Here is a 21,211-nt window from a genome sequence, read left to right as displayed (position 1 = left end):
ACCAAAGGCCTAATTAAAGAAATATTAATTTATTGCCTGGCTAAAGGTAAAAAATAACACATCAAACAACCAACGGCTTAGGGCCTGGATTACAAACAATTTCGGATAGAACAAATTTGAAGGACAACATATTTTTAAAATAAAATAAATCTTCAAAATTTTAATTTAACACGGCTGAAGGCCTTTATGTCAAATTTTAAAATAACTGAATTAATAGATGGCCAAAGGCCTCTCACAAAACTTCAAACTGAAAAGAAAACCACAATCTAATACAAACAGAACAAGTGGTGCTCAGAAATGTTTCAAGGGTCGGCCTGAGAAGGTAGCTCAAACTTAAGGTGAGGTGAGACAGGCAGCCAACAGCTGAAGTTAAATAATCGGATGGCAAACCAAATTAGGGATGGCCCAAGGACCTCCCAACAATTTAAACTGTTCTCTTCCGTCCGACCAACGGCACAACGATGGAAAATATCGGCCGAGGACGAAGATACGAACAGCACTACATCTTTAGAAATTGGCGTCTAAAAACAGCCACGGGAACAATAAGCACTCTAAGCATAATATGAACCAAACAACTTAAAAGGCTGTCGAACTACACGCCGTGCCAGACAGCATCAGCACGACGAGGAAAAGCACACTGCCGAAAAAGTAAGCTAACGACTGGTGCTGGTAACTGGGGCGTTAACAGCCACAGGACAGAAAATACCGCTGGTGCACTCCACTGGCAAGTAACAGTTAATTTCATAGTTAATCACAAAATAGGAAGATGGCTCCACGATTTCTCCAGCTCCAGCACATCACACGTTGCTGCTATCCCAGATGGCCCAGGGAGCAACAACCCACAAATGAACGAAGAGATGTCACAATAGTTGAGGTTTCATAACAGGTTAACTGATCACTCAACTTCAGCTTCCAGGTTTGGTGGACAATGAACATTGTCGCTCTCGGAGCTGGCTCCTCACGATCCGACAGCGCGCGCACGCTGCCAGCGGCCCCGGCCTGGCCTCGAGCTGTGGAGACTTCCTGGCTGCTCCGTCCCAACCGACTGACCACCACACACACTACTTGGAAATACTAGTGGTCACACCAAAGATAGTACGGAAGTATTAGTATCGATACGCAATGCTGCTGCCACTCATGGAGGCAATCTAGCAACTTCGTTACACCAGTAAGTAAAGAAGTAACTAGACGGCACTCGATGTGACAAAATGCCAAAGAACAAACGGCATGAACTCGAGTCACACACCGCTCATGAACAAAATACGATTGTAGAGAATAACAGGCGCTCTTTCTCACTATCTAAAAAATTACTAGCAAACAGAACACAGTATGTTATTCTCAACAGAGAGAAATCTAGAGACGTGAAAGAAACTTCTGGCTCGCCACAAGAGCGCATTATAAAACTGGTACGGTTTGCAGCTCATATAAACGATTTTGTAGATAGTGTTGGAACCTCATGGCGTTGTGGATGCTGCTGCTTTATATAGAGACGTCACTATACTAGAAAACTCTAGCGAACAGCAAGAAGATGTGCAAAGGGTTGACATTTGGTGCAAGGATTGACAGCAGACAGTCAACCCTAGGCATATATATAAAAGCAGAAAAAAATACGATATTTCATTAAATAGTTGGGAGGATGCATATGGAGCAATTTAGAGTGCAACGAATACATAAGACTTGTCAGGGGAGAGTCAGTTGCCAAACTCAGATTCACTGAAAGAACCCTAGGAACTGTAACCTACACATGAACATAATAGGTTAGGCCTGATACTCAGCTGGGCTAATATACCCAGGAAGGTCCTCCAACAACAAGAAGTTACACTGAACTCTCTAAAACATGGTCCACATATAGGACCACAGGGACATTCTTTCACAGCCCTCCTTCTGAGAGCAGTCTTGGGAAACAGTAGCTTAAGTGCGTGATAGGTGGATGTCGCTACATAGCACTACCGTCATTACTATCACCATCAACATCACCACCAGCATCAATGACACCACCATCACCACTATCACCACCACCAACAACTGCAACACAACACACAGAAATACAAAATCGTGCATGCTCTAAAGGCAATCTTTATGACTGTAACCTTGGTACGCAGTAGATTGTGGGTGACTGCTCATGTAGGTGCTGTTATCCAATACAACCACCAGCACCACCCTCACCATTACCACTATCAACAAGAACAACGTAAACTGTAGTGGAAAAGATGCAGTCTTCACATGGAACCCTGGTGATTTCCTATTATACACACTATTACAGCAATCTCGGCACACGGAAGTTCGTGATAGAATCCTCACTTAGAAGTTGTTATCCATTACAACTAACATGCCCTACAACAACAACCTAAATTGTAGTTCAAAATTTGTGGTCATCATACGGATTGTTGTCAGTAGCCTTGAAGTTTGCCTGGTGCCTGCTCTAGTTGGACACAGTAGATATTAACAGACATTTTAGTTTGCTGGTGCTTTACTGTCCAGCATCAACACCACAACAAAAATCGAAACAGGTCCTGCTATACAAGTAATATTTGTATTAGTCTACAGTCACACTTTTAATTTCGGCTACTGGCTACTGGTTTCCCTACACAGTACCTCCCCTGGGCATTCTCTGGGGTGCAGTCATCAGCATCACTTTCCAAGTGTATATGCTGAGGTGAACGAAAGTCACAGGATATCTCCCAACATCGTGCTGATCCTCCTTTCACCCATTTTAGTGCAGCTACTCGACTTGTCACATGAACTCAAAAGGCTGTTGGAAGTCCCCTGCAGAAATAATGAGGCATGCTGCCTCTATAGCCATTCATAATTGCGAAGACGTAGTCAGTGCAGGATTTTCAGCATGAACTTTCGATTATGTTCCAGTAATGTTCGACGGGATTCCTGTCGGGTGATCTGGGTAACAAAATCATTCAGTTGAAGTGTTCAGGATGATCGTCAAAACAATTATCAAAAATTTTGATCTGGTGAAACGGCGCATTGTCACGCAGAAAAATTCCATCATTGTTTGGGGACAAGTAGCCATTCATAGCCATTTCCAGTCAATTATCGATTCCGTTGGAGCAGTGGAGCCAGTTCATTACATGTTAACACAGCCAACACCATTCAGGAGCCACCACCATCTTGCACAGTGTCATGTTGACAACCTGGGTCCATTACTTCGTGGGATCTATGCCACACTCTTACCAACTGAAATCGGGAATCATCTAACAAGGCCACTGTGTTGCTGTAGCCTTGGATCCAACTTATAATAATACTAGCCCAGGAGAGGCACTCCAGGCAATGACATGCTGCCAGTAAAGGCACTTGCGTCGGTCGTCTGCTGTCACAGCCCGTTAACGCCAAGTTTCGCCCGACTTTCTTAGAGGATGCATTCATCGTACGTCCCATATTGATTTTTGCGGTTATTTCACACATCATTGCTCGTGTGTTAGCACTGACGACTCTATGCAAACGTCACCGCTTTCGGTTGTTAAGTGAAGCCTGTTGGGCACTGTTTTGTCTGTGGTGAGAGCTAATGCCTGAAATTTGGTATTCTCAGCACACTCCTGACACTGTGGATCTCATGATATAGAATTCCCTAACGACTTCCGAAATGGAATGTCAATTGCGTCTAACTCCAGTCAAAGTCTGTTAATTTCCGTCGGGTGTACGTGATACTACCATTGTGTGTATGTGTACATGTAGGTAAATTATCAGTTTTGTCACCCCATTGTATAGCAGTATTTGATGCATCTGACTGGGCTGACTGCATGCCTGGGAGTGGCCTGAGGATGATATACTTTATGGAAACTTGTAGCCAGTCGGCAAAATTAAAAATTGCTGTTGTAGACTGAAACATATATTATTTCTAAAGTGTACTGGCCGGTTTTCCAACCGCTAGTACGTATAGAATATGGGGTTCTACTACGTTGGTCGACATATGGAAAAGTGGCATATGTTGCGACCACACGGGCAGCCAGTGGACAGTGGCTCACCTTGATGATACTTTCCAGCGCCCTGAGTCTGCCTAGGTCTGCAAGGCTGGGGGCCCGCAGGTAGTCGTCACCCTCGCCGAAGACGTCCTTCAGCTCCTGGTGGGCTGCATCCTGCCACTCAGGGTGGAGGGCGAGCAGTGGCAGAACATAGCTGATAGTCACAGCCGTCGTCTCCGTGCCGGCCATCAGCAGATTCATGAGCTGTGAGGCATTTGAATTAGATTAGCTTGTTGGAGTGTTCATTCTGTAGGCCAACAGGAAGAAATGTTCATTAGGGTGGGAAATCCAGAACACATTATTAGCCGAAAGCTACCACACACAGGAACAGAGGAATATTGTCAGATGATCGAACAGTCCATGGGTATACTGCCAGTTCATAATGTTCTACTGGTACAGCATATCGGTGCTCAGACACATCGCCGTCGTCAGGTGCGCTGGCGACTTGAGCTCCTCGGGAGCCAACCAGTATCCCCTGCCGCCCCCGCAGCTCCGTCTGCAGTCGCGGAGGCCCTAGCGTCGGCCTCAGTGGCAGCGTAGATGTAAGTTCTCTGTCCGCCCCGGTCGCCAGATCGTTTTGTTTGCCGAGTCTTCTTAATTAAACTCATTGCTTGTTCCCAAGCCTTCCTAAGATTATACCCCCAATCTTGGTTGATGAGGTCGCCCCTGGTGCGAATTTCTATGGCCTCAGTCCCAGTGCTTGGAAGTCTGTGCTAACATCCTGCTATGTTCATACTCCTCGCATGAATCTCGAACGAACAGTGCTCTGCGGCCGCTGACTAGTTGGGATACATTAGGCGAATGTGCCTGTGGTGTTCTCGGCAAGTATCTCCGACATTGTACACCCGTGTACTGTTAGACCAAAAAATATCCCGGGACAAACTGAACAGTCGCAATAAATCAGATGTTCAAAATTTATTTGCAAGCTATGAGTCTGGAACTGCTAATGTACAAGTGTTGTTCAATAAATAACTTTCGAAATTTTTTTTACAGCTTTTAACATATCGGGTTCGTCTGTAAGCTCATAGCATTTCTCCGTAGGTTTAATAAACACAACAGATACACATAACCGAGACTTTAATCATCAATAATATATTCTCCTTCTGCCATCCCTCCACTGAACTCAGACAGAAGAATATGTCCCAAGTGTTCCGATTTTTCCACTTGGCACTCCATTTTTTACCATACGCAGCCCCATTCACTACCTCCAAATGACAAAATGACAATATGTAAACCCCGACAGCAACAGTCACTACAAATAAAAAATTACATTCGATAAATAAACCCATAGCAACCGGAATACCAACGTATAATGTAGAAGAAGATACTTTACACGGTTCAAATTTGATGTTCCGTTTCTGCACGTGTGCGACTTGGTGAATCAGGCAGATCCCATCATTCGCGCAGACTGGCGCATCACAACTCGACAATACGCTGTACGGCTGTCAGTGAGAATTACCTAAGTATGTGCGCAGAGAATGAGACTCTTGGATATTCAAAGTTCTCCTCCATAAATGTTCACAAGAAACCACAAGATAAAAAGTGCCTCTTCATCTGAATTATTGGAGCAGTCTGAGGGCAATGGAAGAGGCCTTCCTGTCATGGGTCATTACACATTATGCAACTTCGGTGCATCACATCTAGCCAGAAACGAATATGCAGTCACTATAGTGGCATCTAGTGCATACACGAAAGAAGACAAAATCAACCCAGCTCCTTCTGCTGACAAAAATCATGACACTCTTCTTGGATAGTGTTGATGCCATTCACGTGGATGTGCTGGCAAAGCATCAACTATCAAACTTAAAAAACACAAAGTTCGATAACTGTCTTTCAGGTGAAAATATTAATTGAGGAGAATAAATATTTTCCTCAAAGTTTTAAAGTGTATATTATGTGAAAAATCCCTCCCCCCCCCCCCCCCCAGTCCTCCTTGTGTTACTATGCTTAATTCAGAAGTCTGTGAGAAGACACTAAAAAACTCAAGATCGGTTTTTAGGTCTGACAGGAATCCAAAGTAAACCTTATTCCAATACTATAGTGCATGCCCATATCCGAGTGTAATAACCTGTGAACATATGCCCAAATACTTTTTGTCTTGTACACCATCTAGCTCAGAGTTATTGCCGTGGGACTTCCCTCTCTCTCAGCCACTTAGGAATTCTCTACAAGTGATACACTTTGAAGATGGTATGAGCGTAATTCACGCAGTGGAATCATGAGTTTGAGCACAAGGCAATGCCCTCTCTTAACAAATATTCCCTATCAAATACTCCTCTATTAAGTGTACTCCAACATCGACACTAGCACTGGTCCTCAGTAAGTTGATGCATCTCAGCTTCATTGTTAGATCTGATTGGGGCATTAGGCAGACTGTGTCAGGGGTTTGCCAGACGAATTTCTACACCCACTCCCGGACCACTCGCACTGTTTCTAGCAGCCCCGACGTTGCTTGGTCGGTAATCATTCCGGCGCTGGTCATGACTACCGTTCCCTGGTATGCCATAGTTACGCGTAAATCGCTGCTCATTTCCATATCTCTCTACCTCTCCGGGGTGTCTCCGATTTCCTCTTGGCGATCGGTGTCCATTAGCATCATTCGCTCTACCCGAGTTCCGCGAATTGTAGCGACACACAGAACTATCGCTCACTCTGTGACTCCCGGGTGACCCGTTGCGCCGTGAGTGCATTCTGCCTCTACGGCTGCGGCTCCGCTCTCGCGACCACTGCTCGTAGGCGCTCCGGCCATAATAATAGGCGTTGCCGTTCGCATCACACACAAGCTCTAGGAGAAGGCTATGGCAACCCTCTATGTCTTCCTTACACCGTCCTTCAACGATAACACGCTGCAATTGCGTGCAATTGACCTCATACATGCCGCTGGCTCACCTTCGAGGCAACTGCACATTTGTTCAATTTTGTGCGCACTTGGCCACGTTGGAGGAAGAAAGAATTCGAGTTGTTGCAACCAGGCCTGCGGGTGAATTTCCGTGGCCGAATTACAGAACACTTCAGACTTCCTCACCATCATAAAGTGTTTGCAATCAAATTCATGATTTCCACTCCTTGGCGAACGTTCCTACGTTCCTGAGGGGACCCGTGTCGTTCCCACCTTGTATGGAAACCATGATCGTAACGATAATGAAACTCGCCGTCGTTACCGGAATCACTGTCGCAGTAATTACCCTTGTGCTCATAATGTTTTAGCTTCATGGGCCGTTACACGTTTCATGTGTAATTCTAAATGGGCCATGTGCCCGCACAGTACTTTGGTGACCCCGTCTTTTTGGGTATTTATCTCACACTGTCCGTGTTGAAATTTCATTAGCGACCGGATTTCATCTGTGTCTGCTAATGACGATTTAATAGTCTCCTAATTACAGTCAGAGTTGCCCGCTATTGTGACCGAGATTTTGGATGTCTCTTCCAGCATATTTCAGGGGGCCATGTCCTCCTGTAATTGCATTCCCTCTTGACCTCGCTCGCAGACCGTTAGCCACTGAACATGGGTTTCTACCTGGGACCTGATGTTGTCATGGCATTTAAAAGCAGCACTTCCTGTTCCGGACACAAGAGCCGCGTGGTCACTCTGGTATTGTTCCTCTAACGTGTGGAGATTCCCAGCGACCCTTTTTTTGTGCTCCACAACACGCTTGGTAATGACCAGCTGCCCCTCCTCTAAAGCGCTAATGCATTGGTCCATGATCTTCAGTCTATCTCCGACAACCTGTACTATATCGTTACTAAATTTCGTAATAACTTCTTCGATATGCCTCTTATTCCCTTCTGCTTGACTTTTATTAGCCTCTACTAACTGTTGTAGGATAGCCTGTAACGAATTTACAATTACCAACTGGTTCGAGTTTACTAAAATGGGCTCAGAACGGACAACGCTCGGACCTGCGTGTCCTTGTTTTCCTCCTGGGCAGCCTCCACGTTTTAAATTCGTCCCTGTTCAGCATTATTGTCTGACCAGTTCTCCCGCCTGTGGCTCCCTGAATGGGTACATATCTCCATCGTAGACTTAGTTATTACGTGTTCAAAACAAAACAAAATTTAGAAATCGTTTACCTAATTTTGATATAGAAAAACTTGTTAAGGAATTAAAAATTAATTACTTTAGAGGTGTTTTTATGATTTATGAATTACCTAAACAATCAAACAATAATGAATGTGGAATTGTAAATTTAGATACATCTAATCATCCTTTTACTCACTGAATTTATTATAAAAATTAAGACACAATATTTGTTTTTGATTTATTTTCAGGATATATACCAAAACAACTAGTTAAGTATTTGGTACAAATGATCTGCACTACAGTGTCGAGAGAATACAAAAATTCAATGAATCAATTTGTGGTCATCTGTGTTTGTTTCTTTTAAAACCATTATTAGATAATTGTAAATTTAATTATATTTTGAATCAAATAAATGGATATGTTTGGAGATAAGCTGAAGTGTAAATGACAGACAATTAATAGTCAGACCAATTTAGAAAACATAAAAATTGAATTAGCAGCAAAAATTGATCCAAAAATTGAGAGTTTAATTAAACAATTCCATAAAGAATTACATGCCATTTTGAAAGCAATTGAAGTATATATTTATTCTAAAGGTACATGAATAGTAGATTTGAAGGACCCAGGAAATGGTTATGACGTAGCTAGAGAGTAGTCTAACGCAACTCGGTAAATATGACAACCTAAACAATCATCAACCTAAACAACTTACTGAAAAATTAATTAACATAAAATGTTCTACCCCTCCATGAACCATAGACCTTGACGTTGGTGGGGAGGCTTGCATGCCTCAGCGACACAGATAGCCATACCTTAGGTGCAACCACAATGTAGGGGTATCTGTTGAGAGGTCAGAAAAGTATGGTTCCTGAAGAGGGCAGCAGGCTTTTCAGTAGCTGTAGGGGCAACAGCCTGGATGATTGACTGATGTGGCCTTGTAACATTAACCAAAACGGCCTTGCTGTGCTGGTACTGCGAACGGCTGAAAGCAAGGGGAAACTATGGCCATAATTTTTCCTGGGGGCATGCAGCTTTACTGTATGGATAAATGATGATAGCGTCCTCTTGGGTAAAATATTCTGGAGGAAAAAATAGTACCCCATTCGGATCTCTGGGCGGGGACTACTCAGGAGGCCGTCGTTATCAGGAGAAAGAAAACTGGCGTTCTACGGATCGGAGCGTGGAATGTCAGATCCCTTAATCGGGCAGGTAGATTAGAAAATTTAAAAAGGGAAATGGATAGGTTAAAGTTAGATATAGTGGGAATTAGCGAAGTTCGATGGCAGGAGGAACAAGACTTTTGGTCAGGTGAATACAGGTTTATAAATACAAAATCAAATAGGGGTAATGCAAGAGTAGGTTTAATAATGAATAAAAAAAATAGGAGTTCGGGTAAGCTACTACAAACAACATAGTGAACACATTATTGTGGCCAAGATAGACACGAAGCCCATGGCTGTGGCAGTAGTACAAGTCTATATGTCAATTAGCTCTGCAGATGACGAAGAAATTGAAGAAATGTATGATGAGATAAAAGAAATTATTCAGATACTGAAGGGAGACGAAAATTTAATAGTCATGGGTGACTGGAATTCGATAGTAGGAATAGGAAGAGAAGTAAACGTAGTAGGTGAATATGGATTGGGGCTACGAAATGAAAGAGGAAGCCGCCTGGTAGAATTTCGCACAGAGCACAACTTAATCATAGCTAACACTTGGTTCAAGAATCATAAAAGGAGGTTCTATACATGGAAGAAGCCTGGAGACACTGACAGGTTTCAGATATATTAGATGATGGTAAGACAGAGATTTAGGAACCAGGTTTTAAATTGTAAGTCATTTCCAGGGGCAGATGAGGACTCTGACCACAATCTATTGGTTATGAACTGTAGATTAAAACTGAAGAAACTGCAAAAAAGGCGGGAATTTGTGGAGATGGGACCTGGCTAAACTGAAAGAACCAGAGGTTGTAGAAAGTTTCAGGAAGAGCATTAAGGAACAATTGACAAGAATAGGGGAAAGAAATACAGTAGAAGAAGAATGGATGGCTTTGAGGGGTGAAGTGGTGAAGGCAGCAGAGGATCAAGTAGGTAAAAAGACGAGGGCTAGAAGAAATCCTTGGGTGACAGAAGAAATACTGAATTTAATTGGTGAAAGGAGAAAATATAAAAATGCAGTAAATGAAGCAGGTAAGAAGGAATACAAACGTCTCAAAAATGGGATCGACGATAAGTGCAAAATGGCTAAGCAGGGATGGCTAGAGAACAAATGTAAGGATGTAGAGGATTGCCTCACTAGGGGTAATATAGATACTGCCTACAGGAAAATTAAAGAGGCTTTTGAGGAAAGAGAACCACTTGTACGAATATCAAGGGCTCAGATGGAAACCCAGTTCTAAGCAAATAACGGAAAGCAGAAAGGTAGAAGGAGTATATAGAGGGACTATACAAGGGCGATGTTCTTGAGGACAATATTATGGAAATGGAAGAGGATGAAGATGAAATGGGAGATATGATACTGCGTGAAGAATTTGGTAGAGCACTGAAAGACCTAAGTCGAAACAAGGCCCCGGGAGTAGACAACATTCCATTAGATCTACTGACAGCCTTGGGAGAGCCAGTCCTGACAAAACTTTACCATCTGGTGAGCAAAATGTATGAGACAGGCGAAATACCCTCAGACTTCAAGAAGAATTTAATAATTCCAATCCCAAAGAAAGCAGGTGTTGACAGATGTGAAAATTGCCGAACTATCAGTTTAATAAGTCACGGCTGCAAAATACTAACGCGAAATCTGTACAGATGAATGGAAAAACTGGTAGAAGCCGACCTCGGGGAACATCAGCTTGGATTCCGTAGATATATGGGAACACGTGAGGCAATACTGACCCTACTACTTATCTTAGAAGCTAGATTAAGAAAAGGCAAACCTACGTTTCTAGCATTTGTAGACTTGGAGAAAGCTTTTGACAATGTTGACTGGAATACTCTCTTTCAAATTCTGAAGGTGGCAGGGGTAAAATACAGGGAGCGAAAGGTTATTTACAATTTGTATAGAAACCAGATGGCAGTTATAAGAGTCGAGGGGTATGAAAGGGAAGCAGGGGTTGGGAAGGGAGTGGGACAGAGTTGTAGCCTATCCCCGATGCTATTCAAACTGCATATTGAGCAAGCAATAAAGGAAACAAAACAAAAGTTCGGAGTAGGTATTAAAATCCATGGAGAAGAAATAAAAACATTTAGGTTCGCGGATGACATTGTAATTCCGTCAGAGACAGCAAAGGACTTGGAAGAGCAGTTGAACGGAATGGAGAGTGTCTTGAAGGAAGGATATAAGATGAACATCAACAAAAGCAAAACGAGGATAATGGAATGTAATCGAATTAAGTCGGGCGAGGCTGAGGGAAGTAGATTAGGAAAAGAGACACTTAAAGTAGTAAAGGAGCTTTGCTATTTGGGGAGCAAAGTAACTGATGATGGTCGAAGTAGAGAGGATATAAAATGTAGACTGGCAAGGGCAAGGAAAGCGTTTCTGAAGAAGAGAAATTTGTTAACATCGAGTATAGATTTAAATGTCAGGAAGATGTTTCTGAAAGTATTTGTATGGAGTGTAGCTATGTATGGAAGTGAAACATGGACGATAAATAGTTTGGACAAGAAGTGAATAGAAGCCTTTGAAATGTGGTGCTACAGAAGACTGCTGACGATTAGATGGGTAGATCATGTAACTAATGAGGAAGTATTGAATAGCATTTGGGGCGAAGGGGAGTTTGTGGCACAACTTGACAAGAAGAAGGGATCGGTTGGTAGGACATGTTCTGAGGCATCAAGGGATCACCAATTTAATATTGGAGGGCAGCGTGGAGGGTGAAAATCGTAGAGGGAGACCAAGAGATGAATACACTAAACAGATTCAGAAGGATGTAGGCTGCAGTACGTATTGGGAGATGTAGAAGCCTGCACAGGATAGAGTAGCATGGAGAGCTGCATCAAACCAGTCTCACGACTGAAATCACAACAACAACAAGCAGGAGGTCAAGAAAAATTAAAGTTGGTCATGAATTATCTTAAAATAAATTTTCACAAAGGTTATCTGGTTGTAATAGTGGAAGACCTGAACAAGATAAAGCATTTTGTATTACAAAGTATGAAAGTACAACTTACAAATTAGTGAAACATATGCTTAATGTTTACTTTGGTGTACACAGAGTAGATGAAAAAGTAAACAAGCTTCGATGCATGAGGTGTTAAGCTGATTGTGCGGTAATTCTCGCACTTGTCAGCTCTTGCCGTCTTCGGAATTGTGTGGATGATGCTTTTCCGAAAGTCAGATGGTTTGTCGCCAGACTCATATATTCTACACACCAACATGAATAGTCGTTTTGTTGCCACTTCCCCCAATGATTTTAGAAATTCTGATGGAATGTTATCCATCCCCTCTGCCTTATTTGACCATAAGTCCTCCAAAGCTCTTTTAAATTCCGATTCTAATACTGGATCCCCTAAATCGACTCCTGTTTCTTCTTCTATCACATCAGACAAATCTTCACCCTCATAGAGGCTTTCAATGTATTCTTTCGACCTATCTGCTCTCTCCTCTGCATTTAACAGAGGAATTCCCGCTGCACGCTTAATGTTACCACCGTTGCTTTTAACGTCACCAAAGGTTGTTTTGACTTCCTGTATGCTGAGTCTGTCCTTCCGACAATCATATCTTTTTCGATGTCTTCACATTTTTCCTGCAGTCATTTCGTCTTAGCTTCCCTGCACATCCTATTTATTTCATTCCTCAGCGACTTGTATTTCTGTACTCCTGATTTTCCCGGAACATGTTTGTACTTCCTCCTTTCATCAATCAACTGAAGTATTTCTTCTGTTACCCATGGTTTCTTCGCAGCTACCTTTTTTGTACCTATATTTTCCTTCCCAACTTCTGTGATGGCCCTTTTTAGAGATGTCCATTTCTCTTCAACTGTACTGCCTACTGCGCTATTCCTTATTGCTGTATCTATAGCGTTAGAGAACTTCAAATGTATCTCGTCATTCCTTAGTACTTCCATATCCCACTTCTTTGCGTATTGATTCTTCCTGACTAATGTCTTGAACTTTAGCCTACTCTTCATCACTACTATATTGTGCTCAGAGTCTATATCTGCTTCTGGGTACGCCTTACAGTCCAGTATCTGATTTCGGAATCTCTGTCTGACCATGGTGTAATCTAATTGAAATCTTCCCGCATCTCCCGGCCTTTTCCAAGTATACCTCTTCCTCTTGTGATTCTTGAACAGGGTATTCGCTATTATTTGCTAAAACTTGTTACAGAACTCAATTAGGCTTTCACCTCTTTCATTGCTTGTTACAAGCCCATATTCTCCTGTAACCTTTTCTTCTACTCCTTCCCCTACAACTGCATTCCAGTCGCCCATGACTAGTAGTTTTTCGTCCCCTTTTACGTACTGCATTACCCTTTCAGTATCCTCATACACTTTCTCTATCTGTTCATCTCCAGCTTGCGACGTCGGCGTGTATACCTGAACTATCGTTGTCGGTGTTGGTCTGCTGTGGATTCTGATTAGAACAACCCGGTCACTGAACTGTTCACAGTAACACACCCTCTGCCCTACCTTCCTATTCATAACGAATCCTACACCTGTTATACCATTTTCTGTTGCTGTTGATATTACCCGATACTCATCTGACCAGAAATCCTTGTCTTCCTTCCACTTCACTTCACTGACCCCTACTATATCTAGATTGAGCGTTTGCATTTCCCTTTTCAGGTTTTCTAGTTTCCCTACCACGTTCAAGCTTCTGACATTCCCACGCCCCGACTCGTAGAACGTTATCCTTTCGATGATTATTCAGTCTTTTTCTCATGGTAACCTACCCTTTCGCAGTCCCCTCCCGGAGATCCGAATGGGGGACTATTCCGGAATCTTTTGCCAATGGAGACATCATCATGACACTTCTTCAATTACAGGCTACATGTCCTCTGAATACACGTTACGTGTCTTTAATGCAGTTGTTTCCATTGCCTTCTGCATCCTCAAGTCGTTGATCATTGGTGATTCTTCCGCCTTTAGGGGCAATTTCCCACCCCTAGGACAAGAGAGTGCCCTGAACCTCTATCCGCTCCGCCCTCTTTGACAAGGCCATTGGCAGAATGAGGCTGACTTCTTATACCGGAAGTCTTCGGCCGCCAATGCTGATTATTTATCAAAATGTAGGCAGTGGCGGGGATCGAACCCGGGACCGAAGACGTTTTGATTATGAATCAAAGACGCTACCCCTAGACCACGGGTACATTAAAACTTCCACTTACGGTGTGTGAATGTCATTATTCACAGAAAAATAAAAAGGTTCATCATCATGATCATTAAACTGGAAAATTTATAAATCAATTATGTAATAACTGCAATTTACAACTGAGACATCCTGGTTTTGTAAAAATTTATTTATCTAATTTATCAGAATAAGATTTGCATCTGTTTGTGAAAGAACTTGGTTATGATGAAAAAGACATAGCTTTATACCAAATAATGATGAAAGCTTTGGTACGAGTGCAAAAAGGTTGAAAATGAGGTTTATTAATACATTTAAATTTATGAATTTGTCATTTGTCAAACTTTCAAAAACATTGGATAAGGACCAAACGATAAATATTAAAAAGATTTTCTTAGAAGAGTTATTCAATCTAGTGACCATCAAAGGACTATATTCGTATGATTACATGGATTCTTGGAGAAAATTTGAAGAGGCACTCTTACCAGCAAATGAGGTATTTTATAATAAAGTGAAAGACATTGAAATAAGTGATGGAGATTATGAAGATGCAAAAGTAGTTTTGGAAAAATTTAATATTAAAAATATTGTTGAACACCATGATCTATATCATAAAACTGATGTGTTGTTATTGGCTGATGTATTTGAAAAGTTTTGAAAAACTTATATTAAAGTTTCCTAAAGTGTTTAGATCCATCTGGTATTATACAGCACCAGGTTTATCTTGGGTTGCAGTGTTGAAAATAACTAAAAACCACCCTGATTTATTAAATGATTATGATGTGATTTCTGGGGGACAATGACTGTTAGCATCAAAAGTTCTCAGTTTACTTGCCATGTCAAATGTGGATAAAATCCCAAGCTTTCGATTACTACTTCCGTCATCTTCATGAGGGGTAAGAAATTTGGCACAGCAAGTAAACTGAGAACTTTTTATGCAAGGATTCCATCAAGAAGGACTTCACAGTCATTATGACTGCGTCCATGACATACCCTAAGTGGGGCTGAAGGACAGTCACTTCAAGGCAAATATCTAAAGCCAAGAAACAGAGGCAGCCAGATAATCTCAAAGATCTTCTGGCTAAAATAAGTCTGTCACAAGACATAGACTCACGCAGTTGTTCTCAGGATGTCAAATCAAGATTAAAGACATAAGTAAATCTAGTGCCCAAATCTTACAGAAGATTTTATCAAAATATAACAATCATGTTGTTGTTGTTCAGGAACCTTGTGCCAAAAATGAAGAGCAAACGAATCAGAGAGGAAAAATTCCTCACTTTGAATTACTAGGAGCTATATACCACTGAGCTTGCGGAATGAAAACAAACACACGATCGTCAATGAAAAATGCACATTATTGCTCTCTATCTGATCTCAATGACATTCACAAACTTATAGTAAAAATAGGAGAACTGCCAGTAATTAATGTATACAAACCCCTGGCTGCCTCTTGGCCTCTACAGGTCATTCTGGTATCACAACAACCCACCATATACCTTGCAGTTTATATATAAGTTCCTTGAAAGAATTCTATGCAGTCGGTTTAGTCCAGTAATCTTTCAGAACCTTCCTCTTGAGCAAGCTTGATTCCATCATGGACAGAGCTACACTGATCAAGTCTTATCATTAACAACATTTATTGAAGCAGGATACGAAATGAAGCAGAAAAAGTCAGTTGCTTTCCTCAATGTAAGTGCAGCATATGATACAGTTTGGAGGAATGAACTCCTTTATAAATTATTGCAACTTGTCCCATGCAAACAGACCATGAAAGTAACTGAAACATGTTGATGGCAATGACACTTCTTGCAACTACAGAAAAAGACGCTAGGTACACAAAAGTATTGAATAATATGTTGCCACAGGGATCTGTCCCTGCTCCTCTCTTGTTTAATACATATATATATATATATATATATATATATGTATGTATGTATGTATGTATGATATCACTTAAAGTTGGGCTAGCAGATGACTGGGCAATAGATATACAAACACAAACCACACGAAACTATTAAAAGAACTGAAGAAATCCTAACTTCTGATTTATGTATCTCAAGCCACTATTTCCGCAAATGGAGGTTCCAACCAAACTGAAATAAAACAAAAGTTTCATATTCTGTCCAAAAGATTGGCACACAATGCCCTCAATGTCAATTTTGAAGGAGACATACTTCATCATAATATGCACCCAAAGTACCTTGGCGTCACATTAGATAGGACACTTTCTTTTAAGGATCACTGGCCAAACCCAGAAACATTACTCTCCATAAACTCTACAGCTCCAGTTGGGGATCGTCAGAAGACAGTCTCCAGGTATCAGCAGTTGGTTTGGTATATCCAGCAGCAGAGTACTGTGCACCTGTCTGCCTTAATAGTCCTTAGTAAAAGAGATTGATGTACAACATAATGAGATCATGAGCGTTGTTAGTGGGTCAATAGGATCCACCCCAACATACTGAATATGCTGTTATAAAATACGTAAAAGACCATGATGTCTAACTAATGCTGTTCTTGTTTGTGATATTTTGTGCTGGAGAGCTGCGCTTAAATGTTGACATGTAGTTATTTGTAATCTTTATGTATGTATTGCCACATGATAAATAAACAAATAATGGTTGAAAACCAACCCGCTTCTTCAACGTTATTCCAGCAGTGCTGTGTTTGACTCTGCGAGCTATGTGAACAGTTGCAGGTTAATTACTCCAGGCGAGCAGTGAGCAGAGAGGCTTCAGCGTAGATGTAAAAAGGTTTCTGGGCAGCAGCGAGGTGTGATATGTCTGAGGTACCAGCAGCAAGGCTGCCCTCATGTAGAGATAGGTGTGAATCAAGAAATGAGAGCCTCCAAATCGCAATTTCTTAGGAGTGGGATCGAAGAACTTGAGGTATGGCAACTCGAGATTTCACGATTTGCTCCTTGCACAATCTTAACATCCACACTCCATTCCATATCTAACGATTCATATTTTTGTTACTATTATTGTAATGTAATGGATGAAACAATCACTGACCAGCAGTATGAAAGAGTAATTATTTGTGAATAGGTTTGTGTAATCATTGTTAAAAGGAGAAGCTGTCTGGTAATTAATTTGTAGTAAATATACGAGACGACAGGCTGCAAAGAATTATAAAAGAACGCATTTCTATATTTGTCTTAAGCAATGTGACAGTATTCAGAGTAGGTGCACTGTTTGCATCATCTCCAGTCAATGCTACAGCCGAAGACGTGATTACATGGACTGTATATGAGCTAGAAGTTTCACATGGGTATTCTAAGTGAATATGTACTCCTCAGCCACACTTCACTAATGTTTTGTCCACTCATGAGTCATGTACAGCTCTGTCCCTTACTCAAAATATATCGTTTGCTCGTAGGTCTGTCCACTAATAACACTGACCTTTACTGCAGCGAGGGTCACAATGATTTTAACAGTCTGTTGACGTACTGGCAATGCGTATTTTTGAAGGATGCCATAATACTTGTCATTGCTTGCCACTGTGAAATGTGTACCAAGGCTTATTACAAGCCACATGAAAATATTTCCACACAACCAAAACAGGATATAAGGCACTCTCATACTATGTACCTCTTTCTCCATGCACCTTAGACTGACACCAAACTTTGTGTCAGGCTGACTGGGGGCTCTGTCCTCGAATGCTGCCCAATAAGAGGCCAAAAAGGCATTATGTCCCTGTATGGGCTTGCTCTGGAAAAGCGAATTTCACATGATCGTCAATGCACCCAGTCTTGCATGAGTTTATACCACATTCTGCGATATTACATTTTCTGTATACTGCGTTAGTTGCCTTCCGATGATTGTCTCACAATGAACTAAGGTCATATCTGAAATTTTTTAGATAGCAAAAGGCCAATTAGCTATAAATATTAATCAAGGAGAGACACGTAGTCAGCATATCAATTGGAGGTGCCCACATGTATGGACTATGTGGGTGTCGAGAATCTTACAGAACTTTCTGAGTAGTTATGATTCTGGTCTAAAGAATTGTTAAGATGCAGTAAATCAACGAAGGCATCCCTCAGGCAAGTGGATGGACTCATGCCTTTGACTTGGATGGGAGTTGAATAAAATATAGTGCAGTAGAAAATTCAACATAACAGGGAACTGTGACATTTTAGAAATGTGTTAGAGATATTTAAAACTGTCAGATGCGAAAGTAAGGAACGACGAAAGAAGCTCAGTGTAACGTTGACAGGGTGACGAAATTCGTGGTGAAGGAATCAGCAACAGGTGCCAGCAGACATTGCAGAGGTCTGCCAGGCGGCTGAGCCTATCATATTTCAGGTATTTAAGTGTGCACACTCTCTAATAGCCAAAGTTCAAACAGTTCTAACCATTCAAATTTACTTCACAGGTTTAGTTTAAGTTCTATTCTGAAACGACGAGTAATGTGATTAGGAATAGAACTTGGTCCCACCTGAACAATTAAGTATGTCCATGTTATGTGCAGGACGTGTGTCGTTAACTTCCTCACTATGATTTTATTGCTGATGACGAACTTATCATGGCAGAGAGCGCCATGTGTGGTCAGTATTACCCTCATGCCGTAAAACTGTTCAGTGAACCATTTTCTGGGACACTCAGAAAATGGCACAGAAAATATATCTTAAAGAGTGTTATTAGTGCGAGTAAGTTTAGGCTCTTGCTTTATATCAAGATAAAATTTCCATAAGCTCCAAATCTAAACCTAGAACGGTTAGGGAAGGCATGTTCTGATTGTGTGGTTTTCCATGTCGGTTCTTTTCGATATGGTGTCATAATGCCATTTTTCAAGAAAAATTTGTCAGTGAATCTCCAGAGTAAATTGTTTTATTACATATTTCACTTTGTTCTCGTCAGTGGCTTAACAGTTTGTGTCACAGATTTAAATTCTCTGCATCATTTTGATGTAATGAAAATGCCAGAAGGGAAAGAAAGCAGTCTGGATGTTGCAAGGAACTGATCACTAGCTCATTTTTGTTATGTTTTGTACTTGACGATGCACACAAACAACTGGAGCACTCAATATGTACAAATACTCGAAGTACAAAGCGCACTAAGATAGCCAGATTACATGATACAGCCTTTTTCCTTTTTTTAGTAATTATATTGTTCTAAATTGTAGAAGGATATTTAAAATTAATAAATGTTATTTCGACTATTGTTATTTCTATAATTTAGCGTGGCTAATCATTTCAAAACATTTGTAAAGTAGATTATTTCCTATGTCTGACTTTCTATGACTCTAAAAAGCCGATAGGCAAACAACACCTCAGTTTACTGTAAAATTAGTGTCTTTGTTCTTTATGACCAAAAATGTTTTGGCGTGCGTTAATAATTCGAGTCTGATCTGTGCTGTTGTAAAACGATTGCTGGAATTTGTTGTAGAGTCTGTTCTGATATGTCAGAAGTGATGTGGTTGAAGTTGTTGCATATTCCGAAACAGTTTTAATGTGAAGATTTTGCACTAAAAATAATTTAAATGATATGAATATATCAACAGAAGCATACTAAGTGAATCGGAAATAGTCAAACCTTGTTCATACTTCATGGACACGAAGTACTCATACAATGAGCCATATTTCTCAGTGAGACACATTTTCAGTGAGGAGCCACAAGAAACAGATAAGAAAAATATAATATATCATAACACTATCTACGTTCTCAGTGCTTTATTAGCTGCACTTTAGTAATGTTTCAATAGCTAAAAAAGTGAATTTCATTAGATATGCTTGAAATTCGAACAATTTAAATGGTTTTTCGTAATAATAGAGGAGAGGGTCGTCACAGACTGTTCCTGTAACACTGTAAGCAGGTAAATCTACAAGAAGACTACCATCAACATTAAAATTAAGTTGAAGCGCTGCCTGCATGAGCTGGTTCCTCAACCTAACCTCAAGTACCAACAGGACAGAATGCGAAAAACAGGAAGTGTTCGGTATTCATTACCACGACTAATCTTCTGGACAAAACTGAAGGTTTTGACCCATCTCACAGAGAGTATACCATGTTAATGCCAACAATTCTGAACTAATATGCTAACAACACAACTATTAACTACGTTGTAGTTGTGGGAAAGATTTTCCATTTAGCAATATCTTCTTTCTTAAACATGCATCTTCGGTTTGAGAACTTTTGTGATTATGTATTTTGGATATTCATGAAGACTGCATGTTTACTGATTGCTTTTTTCTATTAAATTTTGTTGAAGAAACAGCTAGTTGTTTAGTTGCTCATACATATTTAGATCATTTAAAAGTTGTATCAAATAAGTCTTACTGGCTGAGATAGGAAACCACATTTTGAAAAATTATCTCTTTCATGAAAACAGTATCATTGTCTTATGTAGGCCTGGATGAAGTACTGCTAATGCATTAGTCTGGATTTTAATTTGCGCATTCTACATGATAAACATTTGTTCATATGCAACCAAATGACACTGAAACAAATGATAGCTGTGTGAAATCATAGATATCGTATTAATGTGCATAAACTGGGCAAATGTCAAGCACTGGAAGGACGTGAACTTTTGTGAGCTATGCTTCGTATTATTTTCAGTAAAGTGGAAGAACTGACAACCAACAAGTACTAGAGGGTACTCTTTTTCTGTACCTTCCAGTAAATAAACATTTTATAATCAGTAACAAGTTACAGATAATTTAATGTGTACTAAGGTAAACACCTATGTTCACAGAAGAAAGAGTCTTTCTGCCTCTATGTTGGTTGTTCTTATCCTGTTTCATTAATAAGGTCTATGTTGTTAGATCAAAGTGAAAATGTCTTATGTTGCAGGAAGGGTGTTGAAGAAAGTGTGAAGATGGTTTCTTATACAGACTGCAACAAATTACAATTTATTAATTGAATGTATGAGTAAAATAATTGTGAGCAACATAAAAAGAAATGTTTTTTACTTTAAAAACAATCATACATTGTCAA

At 40.7% G+C, this 21,211-nt stretch overlaps 1 protein-coding gene across 1 annotated transcript in view; it reads right to left on the bottom strand.

Annotated features, from left to right (window-relative positions):
• The window catches only part of LOC124717239 (cytochrome P450 4C1-like), a 117,665-nt gene that overhangs the window by 14,841 nt on the left and 81,613 nt on the right, over positions 1-21,211 (bottom strand). Inside the window, exon 5 of the mRNA XM_047244041.1 lies at positions 3,978-4,178. Coding sequence (XP_047099997.1) covers positions 3,978-4,178 — 201 coding nt within the window. The remainder of the gene's footprint in view (positions 1-3,977; positions 4,179-21,211) is intronic.

This window comes from Schistocerca piceifrons, chromosome 9 (assembly GCF_021461385.2).
Source record: "Schistocerca piceifrons isolate TAMUIC-IGC-003096 chromosome 9, iqSchPice1.1, whole genome shotgun sequence".
In the NCBI taxonomy this organism is placed as follows: domain Eukaryota; kingdom Metazoa; phylum Arthropoda; class Insecta; order Orthoptera; family Acrididae; genus Schistocerca; species Schistocerca piceifrons.
Note: the sequence above shows the minus strand (reverse complement) of the source record. Positions and strands in the feature narration are given on the sequence as shown.